The following is a 14,776-nucleotide window of genomic DNA, read 5'->3' on the forward strand; positions in this document are numbered from 1 at the left end:
AGCTGGAATGTCACACACAGAGACAGGGGCTCCATGGAGACCTCCCAGGGCTTTCTGGGGATGGTAAAGAGCCCTGTGGTCAGAGGCAGTCACAGCCATTCCATGGTGACATCCCAGGGCACCTTCTGCTGCAAAGGCACCCATCTGTCACAGGCACTCACGGGGGCTCCACGGTGACATCCCAGGAGTCCCCAGGCTGCCAAAGAGCCAGGATGTCCCAGACATTCACAGGGGTTCCTGTCATGGCCACAGTGGGAGCTTCAGGCAAAAGCTTTGTTTCTTTCTTGGAGAAACTCCTGCTGAGTCATGAGGTGGAGAAATGACACCCAGCAGCCACCACAGAACCCCAAAACCCCTGCAGGACCCCTTAACTTCTAAAATTCCTTCTCAGAAAGGAGACTGGGAATGGCTGGATCCAATGCTTGCCCCAGACTTTGTCAAAGGTACAAGACATTGGACAGGGGGAATTTAACTTCAATGCAATTTGTCCCACCGGGTTCATGATTGAATACCAGACAGATTTCTAGAAATAGGGCTCGGATTGATTGTGATCATGATTAGAGAGAAAGATCTTGATCAGAGTTCTTTCCTCCACAGCAAAGGAGCTCTAACCATTAGAATCTTCTGCTCTAGGAAGCAATTTTGAAGTTAACAGGGCCTTGCTGGAGTTGTTGGAGCCCATTGCAGGCAGAGCCTCCTGCTCCAGCAGGAGCTGCCTTTCCTGTGCCATCAGCAGGGCAGGTCCCGCTGCAGGAAAAGCCCCAGGCCAGCCCCAGCACAGGGAAGGCCTCGGGCACAAGGGCAGAGTGCCGTGCTGGGAGCTGTGCCAGGGAGAGCCTGAGGCACCAAAGGCACCTTGGCAGCAGCAGCTGCTTGCAGGCCATGGCCAGAAGCCTCCCTTGGCAGCCCGGCCTGGTGGCCACCACTGCAGAGCTGCTGCCTCACGGCTCATTCCTGGCTGGCCTCTGAAAAGCCACTTGTGCTCCAGGAGCCTGACTGGGAAGCCATTTGCCCCAGCACCTTGGGGATGAGATATCAATGACAAAACTCTTCATGCCAGCAGAGCCAAGGCAGGGGCAGAGGAAAGGGCACAGCCAGGCCCAGGGGAAAGGGCTGCCATGGTGATGGCTGTGAGGTCACTGCCCCTGCAGCAGCCTGGCTGCCCTCAGCAGACATTCTGGCCAGAAGCCTTGTGAGGGCCCCCAGCACAGCAGAGAACCCACACTACAGGAATTCCATCCTTGGGAAGGGCAGGGGGTTTCACTGGGTCAGGGGTCACAAAGCTCCTGATCTTGGATAATTCCTGTAAAGGGGAATCTACTACTCTGGAAGTACACTTGCAGTTTTGTGCCACTCTCATAATTGTAAAATATTTCCTCCTTCTAAAAAATGTAAAGCCACCCTCATTCCGTCTAAGAATTTTAGACCTTTTTCTGTCAAGGCAAGATTTGGGAGAAAATAACTTTAATCACTATTTTTCCATTTTCACAGACCTTATTTTTTTTTCCAAAATTCTCCCAAGATAGGGTTTGGAGGCCTCATCACAAAACCAGCAGGTAGAGACTGAGGGCTCTGGGCTCCGTTTTGTGGAGACTGAGGACAGAAGAAGAATAGTCTGGGAGGGATTGAAGGGTGGTTTCAGAGAGGCTGGAGCTTTTCTTCCTAGTAGGAATGAGCCTGTAGAAGACAAAATAGCACCAAGGACAGCTGGGGAGGCCCAGAGTGGGCACCAAGAGAAAGGAATTTCCCTGCCAGGGCAGGGCTGTGGTGCAACACATGCCCCAGCAGGAGCCTGGAGCAGCCCAAGGCTTTGTGTGGGCAGGCCGAGGCAGGCAGGAGGCAGAGCTGCCAGCAAAGGAAGGGGCCAGCCAGGTGGGGCAGCCGGGGGATGCCGACAGCCTGCAGGGACAGAGGCGCAGGTTTGCTCAGCACCAGAGACACCTTTGCCTTGCTTGTCCCCACCTGTCATCACTGCCACCAGTGTTCTGCTCTACCTGGAACCTGGGGACGCTTTCTCAGTCCTGTCCCTCAGAAGGATCTATATAAAGTACGAGAAACTTCATTGTTTCAGCCTCTTTTTGAGTCCCTGAGAAGTTCTTTGAGCACACTCTGAGGGACTGAGTCTGATGCAAAGAGCACCAAAGCCCCAGAGGGTCATTAAAGTCCTTGTGCTGTGTCTGTGCTGCTGAGTTGGGCCGGGCTCCTTGCCCAGAGGCAGCTCCTGGCAAGGGCAGCAGAGCTGCAGAGAGACAGCTCTGGCCAGGAGCAGCTCCTGTGCACAGCCCAGCAGGGCTGGGGCACTGCCAGGGCCCCTCAGGGACACCAGCAGGGCACAGACTGAGCTCCCAGGGGCTCAGCACTGGCAGGGGCTGTGGCATGTCTCAGAGGGGGCTGTATCACAGCAGCTCCTCTGTGGCTGTGTCATGGAGGCACAGAGCAGCTGGGATGTCAGCAAGGGGCTGTGTGACAGCACAGAGTGGGCTTTGTGAGGTCACAGATTGGGCTATGACATCACAGAGTTTGTTGTGTGAGGTCACTGAGCAGCTACAGCATCATAGAGGGAACTGTGTGACATCACAGAGCAGGCTGTGACATCATGACATGGCTGTATGACATCATAGCGCAGGCTGTGAGGTCAAAGTGCTGTGTGGCACTTTGAATAGCGTGCTGTGACATTACACAGTGTCAGTATGACATCACAGAGCAGGTTTTGTGACATCACTGAGGGGATTGTAACATCATACAGCTGTCTGTGACATCATAGTGTGAGGCCATAGAGCAGATCTTGCCATAATAGAGGGTGTCTCTGTGACATCAGAGAGTGGGTTGTGACATCACAGGGTGGCTTTGTAACATCATACAGCAGGCTGTGACATCACAGATCAGACTGTGACATCACAGGGTGACTTTGTGACATCACAGAGTATTCTGTGACATCACACTATAGATTTATGATATCAGCTATTTCTGTGACATCACAAGGGTGCTGTGTGACATCCCAGGGTGGGCTGTGATGTCACAGGATGTTGTGTGATATCAGGGGATGGCTATGTGACATCACAGGGGACTGTGTGACATCACAGGGGCTGTGTGAGGTCCCTGGGGAGGTCACTCTGCCCCGGCCCCCCTCACAGTTCCCCCCAGAGCAGTCCAACCCTGCTCGTGCACAGTGGGGTCCCCTGTCCCCCCGGGTCCCCCCGCTCCTGGCCCCGCAGCCTCCCCCAGAGGATGTTCCATGAGATCGACCCCAGAGCCTGACACGGGGCCGGGGGGCCGGGGCCCTGGGGGTGGCACAGGGGGACAGGGACCCCCTGGCAGGGTCCCCGTGTCCTCCAGGGCCAGAGCCTGGGCCAGGGCTCCTTCACCCTGATACCAACGAGGCCTTGAGAGCGCTGAAAAAATCCCCAGCAAGGGATCAGCAAAAACCAGATTTAATATTAAGCGACAGCAGCACAAAGTTCCTTGGCAAGAGTCACTCTGCTCCTGACTAGACACTTCAGGCACACCAAGGAAACAAAGCAACAACAAAACGAAACCAAATTCAGGCAATCAAACCAGAAATGAGCTGAGAACTGTCCCTGTGTGTGTGTGACACAAAAGGACAGTAGGGGCAAGGATAAAAGGAATATGGCCTAAACAATTAACAGAGCTCAAACTTAACAGGACTTAACTTATACCTTAACCTTAACTGATACCTTCAATCTCACAATTTAGCAAAAAACAGCATTTAGCAGGATTTAATCTGACTTATAACCTATGACTTTGCAATTTAACAGAGGATTAACATTTAACAGTATTTAACTTAGCTTATAACTTATATTACACATAACAACTTAAGAAAACAACAACTCTTAGCAGCGTTTAGATTCACTTAGACCTTGTGACTTAACCTTACCTATAGGCAATGTAGGTAAGGTTAAGTCATCCTGGCCGCACTTGGCACCAACAGCTTTCTTTGGCAGGGTGAGAACAGGGATGTTGTGCCACGGAGGGAACAGAAAGAGCTCCCAGGGCTGCTCCTCCAGAAAGCAGGAGCTGGGTGGGCAGCAGCAGTGCCTGGAGCAGACAGTGTTTGTGATGAGCTGCAGAGGAGCTGAGCCCAGGGGCTGTTGGCCAAGGCCCAGGCCCAAGGAGCATTTCTCAGCTGGCAGGGTGGCCTGAGAAGGGGAGGGGGGAATGCAGCAGCACAGGGCCCCTGGAATGTAGGGGCCATTGTGACACTGTGGGGCCCTGTGAGACCAAGGGACCATTGTGACACTGTGGGGCCCTGTGACATCAAGGGATCATTATGTCACTGAGAGGCCCCATCAAACCAAGGGTCCATTGTGACACCACAGGGCCTCATGGAACCGTGGAGACCATTGTGACGCTTTGGGGTATCATGGAACCAAGGGGCCATTGTGACACTGCAAGACCACATGGTCTCACAATGGTGCCAAGGGTCCACTGTGACATTGCAAGGCCTCATGGAAGCATGGGGAGACCATTAGGACACTACATAGCCTCATGGCACCAAGGAGACCATTGTGACACTGAGGGGCACCATGGAATCACGGAGACCATTGTGGTGCTATGTCGGTTAATGGAATAGGCAAAGCATTGTGACACTGTCAGGCCTCATGGAAACAGGGAGACCATTGTGACCCTGGGGGTCCCCACACAACCAAGAGGACCATTGTGATACTGTGGGGCCTGGTGAAACCGAGAGGCCTTTGTGACACTGCAGGGCTGCATGGAACCAAAGCTCCAGGGTGATATTGCGGGGCCTTGTGTCATCAGTGGACCATTGTGACCTTGTGGAGCCAAAGGAGACCATTGTGACACTGCAAACTGCCAGGGTCCAAAGTTCCATTGTGACATTGCAGGGCTTATGGAACAGAGGAGTCCCGTGACATTTTGGGGCCGGTGGAAGCACGGAGACCATTGTGACACTGCAAGGCCTCATGGAATTTTTGGGACCACTGTGACACTGCAGGGCCTTCTGGAACCTAGGAGCCATTGTGACACTGTGGGACCCCATTGAACCAAGGGTCCATTGTGACAATGCTGGACCCCATGGAATCAAAGCACCACTGGGACACTGCGGGGCCCCATGGAACCAAGGGGACCATGGGGATACTGCAGGACCTCATAGAAGCAAGGGAACATGGAACAAGTCTGGCTGGTCTGGCCTCCCGTTGACTGCCTGACTGATCCAAATGACCCTGGAATGTTGAGGGTCTCTTCTCATCTGCTGCTGAAACACTGGGGCTCTGTGCTTTCCTTCCCAATGGAAAAGAACTCTCCTTCTCCTCCAGGCACCCATGGCCAGAACTGGGATTTCACCTCCAAATTTCCTTATGTCCAGGGATTGTTCCCACAGGAATATTGCCAGGACAAGTCTGTCTTGCATTGGTTTTACAAGGGTCACCTCCCATCTGTCCCCAAAACACTGGGGATGGTTCTGAGCTTTCCTTCCCATGGGAAAGAGCTGTCCTGCTTCTCCAGGTGCCCATGGCCGAGATTGGAGTTCCACCTCCAAAATTCCCTACATCTAAAGATAGCTCCCAGACAAAATATGTCATTTCTGACAAGTCTGGATGGCCTTGGCCTAGTGAGGCTCTCACCTGCCTTCCAAACACTGGAGCTCTGTGCTTTCCTTCCTATGGAAAAGAACTGCCCTTCTTGGCCCGGTGCCCATAGCCAGAATTGGGATTTCACGGCCAACACTGCTTGTTGTGACAGACTGAAGGAGATTGTGGCTCAAAGGATTTTGTGTTTGGGGGAGGAAGGTCCAGCCCTGCCCTGCCCTGGAACCCCAATCCCCCCAGAGCCTCTATCCCAGCCCAGCAGTGGCTGCCATTCCCTGGCACAGCACAGGCAATGCTCCACAGCCACCTCTGCAGCCCCCAGCCCAGCTCCTGAGGTACCAAATGCGCCCAAGTCCCACCCGGGGGAAGGGCCCAGGGAGACCAAGGGGTATTTCAGGGGCTGACCACGAGGCAAGCACACATCTTGACCCTCCCTCCTCTTGGAATTTCCATCTGAACACCACTGGAATCCAGGAGTTGGTACTTGTGTGTGTGCTTCTCTGTATCTTTTCTGTCTTTAGCTCTCTCTGTGTCTTCTTCTATTTCTGTCGTCATGCAAATTTTGATTAACTTTAAATTGAACAGGCTTAGAGTTGTGACATTGAATGGGGCAAAAAAATGCTTTGAAAAGTGTTTTTTGTTGATTGAGTATAATTTTAAAACTTTTGCTAAAGTTTTACTGATTTTCTAAAGTTGCCAGTAAAGGCGGTTTTGTTGTTTTGAGCTCCAGGGAATCTCTTGTTGGTATTTCTCCAGTGCATCCAACTCACAGGGCACAAACAATTGTAATTCCTTTTAAATGTCTCCTTGGGAGAGTTGTTTGGGGGATGGGAGTCAGGGCTTGTGTGTCCTGCTTGACCCAGCCCAGGCAGGGCTTTCCCAGCCACATTCCACACTCCATTGCCCAGCTGGAGCCGCTGGTGCCTCTGAGTTGTGCTGCCCCAGCCCCAGGGACGCTCTCCTTGTCTGCCCATTCCCCCACGGTCTCTGGGCAGGGATGGCTTCAGTGGGGGCTGCTGACATCCTCAGCAACTTGGAGGCTGCTGCTGAATTTTACTGCTCCAGAGGCTTGTTCAGCCTTCAGCGCTTCAGGGCAGGAATTCAGTGTCCCAGGGGTCATGAACATTCAGAACAACTTAACAAGCCAAGCCTCTGGGAATCATTTGATTTAAGTGTTCAAATCTTTTGTGGTTAATTCAACACATTTCAGAAGCCTATTCAATGTGAATACGCTATATTTAAAAAGACAGCAAGTAAATATTTTTAGATCTTGTAATTCATTGGTTTTTTACTGGTAATTCATTGATGTGTGCAATCTCCAACTGACACTGAATCCAAGTACCTCCTCGTGCCGTTTGAATGGATATGAGAATCAAGTCCCTTCATGGCTGACAATCAATCAGACTCTGTCCCTACCCCCACCCCACCATTTCCCCCATCCAAGCCCTGGCACTCAGAGCAGCCTTGTGCAAATCTGAGCTCCCTCCAGCCCAGGCTGCACCTGCAGCTTTCAGCTCCCTGGCTCCAAGTCCCACCTGCTTTCCTTGGAGAAGGAGCTGCCCGAGACACAGAGGGATGTTCATTTCTTGTCAGCCAACAAATCCAAGGGAAGGCACAGCTCCATCAAATGCAAAAGTCATTCCTCTCCCTGTCCATGCCCTGCCCCTGATCCCCACAGCCTGTCCTGTTTCCTTCATCCCTGCATTGCCAGGGACTCTCTGGGACAAGGGAGCTCTGCTCTGGCTATGGAGGGAGGTGCAAGTGCAGCCACTGGAGTGGGGACCACAACTCATCAGGTTTGTGTCCTTTGGGATTCAGGAACTGGTGAGACTCAGAGGCACAGAAAGTTTCTCTTCATGGCCAACAGACCATGGTTGAACAGGACACAATTTAGTAACAATCACACTCTTCCCTGAGCTATGTGCAACTTCCCAGCAGTGCCTGATGAGTCCACCACCCACAAGTGATTTTCATACTAAAATTAATTTTTGACAACCATTGTTCCGTGACAGATATAAAAACAATTAAGTTCTTGTATCAGGATGCTCATCCTGGAGTGGGGGCGAAACAGCTCCAACAATTCCTGATTTGCAAAGCTGTCAGTGGTGGATGGAGAAGGGAGGACAGGCTGCTCTTGGTGTTGAGGAAATGCTGAAACCAGCCTGACTCATTTCATCTCCTCCTGTCCTGGCTGATCTCCCCTCTTTCCCCTTCCACCCATTGGCTTTTGTCTCCCACCAGGCCCCCGGTGAAGAGCCTGGCTCTGTGTTCTCCATCCCCTCCTCGCTGGCACTGCCAGGCTGGGATGAGGAGCCCCTCAGCCTTCCCTGCTCTGGGCTGGACAAGCCCAGCTCCCTCAGCCTCTGCTCACAGCCCAGGGGCTCCAGCCCCACCTTGGAGGCCCTTCCCAGACCCTGCTCCAGCTGCCAGACATCTTTCCTGCCCTGGGCAACCCAACCCAGGCCACAGTGACCTGGATAATCCCCGTCCTTGATGTCCTGGTGACACAGCCCTGGCCCCTTGTCCCCATGTCAGGCTCTGGGGTGGATCCTGTGGAACATCCTTTGGTGGAGGCTGTGGCTCCAGGTGGGCCGGGGGGATCCCGGGGGACAGGGACCCCGCTGGGCATGGACAGCATTGGACTTGTTGGGAGAAACTGTGAGGGGGAGCTGGGGCAGAGTGACCAACCCAGTGACCTGACACAGCCCTGCTGGGATGTCACACAGCCCCTCTGGGATGTCACAAAGCCCCTCTGGGATGTCACAGCCTGCTCTGTGAGCTCACAGCTCATTCTCCAATGTCACACAGCTGGTCTCTGATGTCACAGCCAACTCAGTGATGTCATAGTCTGCCCAGTGATGTCACAGCTGGCTCTGTGATGTCACAGAGGCAGTCTGTGATGTCATAGCTCATCAATGACCTCACATTACCCACTCTGTGATGTCAAAGCCCACTCTGATCTCATGTTACCAGATGATCAATTGTCTCCACCAGGTGAGCTGACACCTGGAGCTTGTTCTCCAAAACCCCACGCCTATGGAAACCACACAAGGCTCATTGTGTGAGAAGGGGAACTGGAAGTTCAGCAGCCTCAGGGTCCTGCCAGCTCAGCCAGGCCCACTGGAACATTGGGGTCCACGACCACCAGGGACCACCAGAGAGACCCCCAGGACAGAAGAACGCATGGGTAAAGGGGAGGGGGAATATGTTAATGATTTTGGGGAAATGATTATCATATGTGTGTTTAGTCCAGGACAATCAATGAATGTGTGTGCAAAATACAGAATATAAACAGAAACTTTCCTGTACTCAGCATGCAGGGCTTTGGGAGGAGCTCTCCCCCGTGCATCCAGCTGAATAAAGAATGCTGCTTCTTAATGCTACACTGGGGATAAGGAGTTTTCTGTTTCACGGAATTTTTGGTAACACTCCCACTGCCAAGGAAAGCTCTGTCTGCTGCTGTTCACAAACAGAGAAGGGCTGGGGGCAGATGTGGGGCTCAGAGGCTGCCTGGGGCACAGTGACCATGAAATGATCAAGTTTTCCATGTTCTGTGAAAGAAGGAAGGGCAGCAACAAAACTTCTACACTGGAATTCGGAAAGGCAGACTTTGGCCTGTTTAGGATGCTGATTTGGGGAATAGAAAATCAGGTACTGAATTATTTTAAGGGAAACACCCCTTATAAACAAAGGGGTCCAGGAAGGACACACATTTCAAGAAGGTAATTTAAGGGGGAAGGAGCAGCCTGTCCCAGTGTGGCAAAAGATGAGCTAGTGAGGACAATGACTGGCCTGGCTGCCCATGGAGCTTTTGTGGGAACTCAGGGGAAAAAAAGGACTGGCAACTCAGGAAGAATTTAAGGATTTCTATGGGTTATTCAGAAAGAAAAGTTGAGATGTGAAAGCTCAATTAGAACTTAACCTGGCGGCTTCTGTAAAAAAAGGTTTTTATAAAAAAAAAAATTATAGCAAAAGTAGGGAGAAGAACCTCTACTATTTATTTGATGCAGTAGAGAATATAGTAACTAAAGATAAGGAAAGGGCTGAGCTTCTTAACACCTTTTTTGTCTCAATTTTCAATATTAGGAAAGTTTGTCCTTAGGACAGGTGTTCTCCTGAGCTGGTAGATGGGCACAGGGAGCAGAACAGCCCCCTGGAATCCAGGAGGAAGCAGCTGCTGACCTGCTGAGCCACTCAGATGCTCACAGGTGGATGGGATCTGATGGGATCCATCCTAGGGGGATGAGGGAGCTGGTGGATGAGCTCCCCAAGCTGCTCTCCATCATTTACCATCAGTCCTGGCTCAGCAGGGAGGGCCCAGAGCACTGGAGGTGCCAGTGTGAGCCCATCCCCAGGAAGGGCTGGAAGGAGGAGCTGGGGAACTCCAGGCCTGTCAGCCTGACCTGGGTGCCCGGCAAGGTTATGGAACAGATCACCTTGAGTGCCATCACAGGGCACCCACAGGATGGCCCAGGGATCAGAGCCAGCCAGTGTGGATTTAGGGGTGGCAGGTCCTGCCTGACCAACCTGGTCTCCTTTTATGCCCAGGTGACCCACCTGTGGATGTGGGAAAGGCTGTGGATGTTGTGTGCCTGGACTCCAGCAGAGCCTTTGACACTGTCTCTGACAGCATTCCCTGGAAAAGCTGCAGCCCACGGCTTGGGCAGGTTCCCTCCTGGCTGGGAGATTTAAGAGCTGGCTGGAGGCTGGGCCCAGAGAGTGGTGGGGATGGTGCTGCACCCAGCTGGTATCCAGGCACTGGTGCTGTCCCCAGGGATCTGTGCTGGGCCCAGTCCTGTTTAATATCTTCACTGATGATCTGGGTGAGGGGATCGAGTCCAGCATTCACAAACTGCAGATGGCACCAAGCTGGGTGTGAGTGTGGATCTGCTGCAGGGCAGGACAAGAAGACCCAGCCTTAAGCTGCACCAGGGGAGGCTCAGGCTGGACAATAGGAAGGAGTTCTTCACAGAAAGGGTGAGTGGGAACTGGAATGGGCTGGCCAGGGGAGAGGTGGCAGAGTCACTGTCCCTCTCCAGTGGCACTCAGTGGCATGGTCTGGGTGACAAGGCAGTATTAGGGCATTGGTTGGACTTGATGATCCCAAAGGTCTTTTCCAGCCTATTTGATTCTGTCATTCTGTGATGATTGGGACACTCTGGGGCCATTGTGACACTGCAGGGCCTCGTGGAACTAAGAGGACCATGGTGACACTGTGCATCCCCACAGAACCAGGGGTCCATGGTGGTGCTCTGGGGCAAAAAGGAACCAGGGAGTGCCCCGTGACACTCTGGGCCCTCGTGGAACCACAGAGGCCATTGTGACACTGCAGGGCCTCGTGTAACCAAGGGGTTTCACCATTTTGACACTGAAAAACCAAGGGGACACTGTGACACTGCAGGATCCTGTGTAACCAAGGGGACACTGTGACACGATGGGGCCTCAAGGGATCTGGAATAATGCTGTGACACTGTGTGGTTTGGTGGAAACAAGGAGTCCATTGTGACACAGAGGGGACTTGTGGAACCACAGAGACCATGGTGACAGTGTGGGACCTCATGTGACCATGGGGCCATTGTGACACCCTGGGGCCCCATGGAACCAAGGGGACCATTGTCACATTTTGAGGCCCCATGGAGCCAAGGAGACCAGTGTGACAGTGCAGGGCCTGGTGTAACCAAGAGGCCATTGTGACCCTGAGGGGTCCCATGGAACCAAGGACATCTTCGCAAATGTCACCAAGCTGGATGTGAGTGTTGATCTGCTGGAGGGTTGGAGGGCTCTGCACAGTGACTTGGACAGGCTGAATCCAGGGGCGGAATCCAACAAGGTGAGGTTTAACAAATCCAAGTGCCTGATATTTGGCCCCAGTGCTACAGGCTGGGGACAGAGTTCCAGGACAGCAGCCAGGCAGAAAGGGACCTGCAGGGACTGATGGACAGCAGGCTGGACATGAGGCAGCAGTGTGCCCAGGTGGCCAAGAAGGCCAATGGCTCCTGGCCTGGCTCAGGAATAGTGTGGCCAGCAGGAGCAGAGCTGCTGTGCCAGCACAGATCTGCCCCCAGCTCTGCACACAGACATTGCTGCTGCAGCTCCAGAGAAGGCAACACAAGGGCATCTCTGGAAAAAAACTTTGCTGGGAGATCCTTTAGTTTCTTTCAAGCCACACGGAGTGCAGCCCCTCACCGACACAGACTGTGGCCACAGGGAAGATGGAGAGAAACAAAATGAGAACTGGCAAAACCAATGGCTTTTCTTTGTGGACAATATTAAATAAATCAAACATGGTGAAAAAAAGAACAAACCCAGAACCAAACCCAAAGGAATCATCAAAGGTGATTTATATTACATGGCCTGTCCCTGCTGCAGCCCCGGCACTGCCACCCCCAGGGCTGTGCCCGGCCCCGAGAGCACTCAGGCCCTGCAGCAACACCAGGGCCACCAGGGCAGCGGGGCAGGGCCACGGCAGCAGCACTGGCAACACCAAGTGCTGCTGCTGCTGGGCACAGCTGCTGGGCCAGCACTGATCTGCCCCAGCTCTGCACACAGACATTGCTGCTGCAGCTCTACAGAAGGGAACACAAGGGCATCTCTGCAGAAAACTCTGCTGGGAGATCCTTTAGTTCATTTAAAGCCACCAAGAGTGCAGCCCCTCATTGACACAGTCTGTGGGCACAGGGATGGTGGAGAGAAACAAAAGGGGAAATGGCAGAAACATTGACATTTCTCTGTGGACCATATAGTTAGGCTTGACAGCTAACTTACAAGCAAAGCTGAGTTAATAGATGAAATAACAATTGATGATTTTAGATAGTATCCATAGCAAGAAAGAAGACAAGGCATTAGCATGGGAATAGATTAGAAAAGATACATGTAGATTTTTGTTAGGTAGATTAGATGCATAAGTAAATGTGTATGCATAGCTTATTAAATTTCTGTAAAACTTTTGCCAATTATATTGATACTAATAGCTTTGTTCTAATTAATATAATAAGTTATTGTGATGTAATTAATGACTTAAAATGATGTTTTCTTAAAAGTATATAAACTAGAGAACATGAAATATAAAAACATTTTCTTCTTTGATCCTAATCACGTGTGTGTAGGTCACATCCAATCTAACAGTATCAGATAAGATTAATAAAGTAAAACAAAGAAAAAGAACCTCCAAAATGAAACCAACAAGTATCAAAACCAACTTTTATTACAAGTGATTTGCAGAAATTGGCCAGCACCTTAATGTTTCCAAAATCATCCAGTCATCAGTCTCCACACTGCAGCCTTGAGCTCCTGGTTCCTCAGGCTGTAGATGAGGGGGTTCAGGGCTGGAGGCACCACCGAATACAGAACTGACAGGGCCAGATCCAGGGATGGGGAGGACATGGAGGGGGGCTTCACATAGGCAAATGAGGCAGTGCTGACAAACAGGGACACCACGGCCAGGTGAGGGAGGCAGGTGGAAAAGGCTTTGTGCCGTCCCTGCTCAGAGGGGATCCTCAGCACAGCCCTGAAGATCTGCACATAGGAGAAAACAATGAACACAAAACAGCCAAATGATAAACAAAGGCTAACCACAATGAGTCCAATTTTCCTGAGATTGGCGTGTGAGCAGGAGAGCTTGAGGATCGGGGGCACATCACATAAGAATTGGCCCAGGGCATTGCCATGGCACAGGGGCAGGGAAAATGTATTGGCTGTGTGCATGAGAGCATTGAGAAAGGCACTGGCCCAGGCAGCTGCTGCCATGTGGGCACAAGCTCTGCTGCCCAGGAGGGTCCCGTAGTGCAGGGGTTTGCAGATGGACACGTAGCGGTTGTAGCACATGATGGTCAGGAGGAAATACTCTGTTGAAATGAAGAACAGAAAGAAAAAGAGCTGAGCAGCACATCCAGTGTAGGAGATGTTGCTGGTGTCCCAGAGGGAATTGTGCATGGCTTTGGGCACAGTGGTGCAGATGGAGCCCAGGTCAGCGAGGGCCAGGTTGAGCAGGAAGAAGAACATGGGCGTGTGCAGGTGGTGGCCGCAGGCTACGGCGCTGATGATGAGGCCGTTGCCCAGGAGGGCAGCCAGGGAGATGCCCAGCAAGAGGCAGAAGTGCAGGAGCTTCAGCTGCCGCGTGTCTGCCAATGCCAGCAGGAGGAAGTGCCTGATGCAGCTGCTGTTGGACATTTGCTGTGATGCCTTATCATGGGGATCTGTAAGAAAAGTAATCATGGAATAGTTGGGTTTGGAGAGGACTTGAAATTTCCCAGCACAGCCTGGGGGGCACTTTCCCCCCACTGCCTGCCCAGGGCTCTGCTGCCTGGAGCTGTCCCTGCCAGCAGCTGCTTCCCTGTGCCCAGGGCTGGGCCCTGCCAGTGCTGCCAGAGCCCAGCCCAGCCCTGGGGGCTCAGCTCTGCCCTGCAGAGCCCTCCCAGCTCAGGCACTGCCCAGGGGCATCTCTGGCTCTGCAGGCTCTGATGGCAACGTCAGAGCAATCCTGAGGAGGCTGGAGAAGCAACACTGATGCTGCGTGTGAGGGGCCCTGTGCTGATTTCTGTCACTGCCTGGTTTATTAAGATGTCAGAGAAAATGTCTTTATTTTTTTCTCCCTGAACTGAGAGATGAAAATATACATGCAGATGCTCATCCCAGCAACGAAGAGCAGTACATTTTAAAAGCAGGATTTTCCCTCTTATGCATCCCCTGCCTTGCTGTTTCCCCTGTATAATCTACTTGGAAATGTTCTGCAGTTAAATGCCATGCTGGGAGCAATTCTGAACAATGCAGCATCCTCCCCACACAAGGAGAACACTCCCAAGCCTCACCAGCTGTCTCCTGCCACCCAGATCTTGTCCCCCAGTGCTGGGAGCAGCTGCCAGGGCTGGCTGAGAGCTGTCCCTGGCAGGCAGCAGAGTCCCTGCCCCAGCACAGCACCCTGGGCTGCAGGACCCTGCTCTGCAGGACAGCCCTGGGCACCCCTGGCTGCTCTGCACAAGAGACAAGCAGAGAATGTACTCACAGGCTCTGCAGGCATTGGCATGTTCCAGCTTGAGGAGATGGCTCCAGGAGCTGCAGCTGCATTGTCCTGCAGCCAGAGGTTCCTGTGCCAAGGGCTGGCAGTGATTGTGCCCCAGGCACTTCTCAGCCCCTTCCCAGCCCTGACTGATTGAAGCTCTCTGTGCCTCTGGGCTGTGCCCGGGCTGGCTGCAGGCAGTGCCCCGGCC

General features: G+C 52.6%; 2 protein-coding genes across 2 annotated transcripts in view; one reads left to right on the plus strand and one right to left on the minus strand.

Moving 5' to 3' along the window:
• The window catches only part of LOC143693004 (uncharacterized), a 680,702-nt gene that overhangs the window by 212,849 nt on the left and 453,077 nt on the right, over nucleotides 1-14,776 (plus strand). The gene's annotated exons all lie outside the window — the stretch shown is intronic.
• Nucleotides 12,822-13,394, minus strand: LOC143692993 (olfactory receptor 14J1-like). Its single transcript, XM_077173076.1, has one exon. The coding sequence runs from the start codon at nucleotides 13,392-13,394 to the stop codon at nucleotides 12,822-12,824; it is 573 nt and encodes a 190-aa protein (XP_077029191.1).

Source organism: Agelaius phoeniceus, unplaced genomic scaffold (genome assembly GCF_051311805.1).
Source record: "Agelaius phoeniceus isolate bAgePho1 unplaced genomic scaffold, bAgePho1.hap1 Scaffold_113, whole genome shotgun sequence".
Lineage (NCBI taxonomy): Eukaryota > Metazoa > Chordata > Aves > Passeriformes > Icteridae > Agelaius > Agelaius phoeniceus.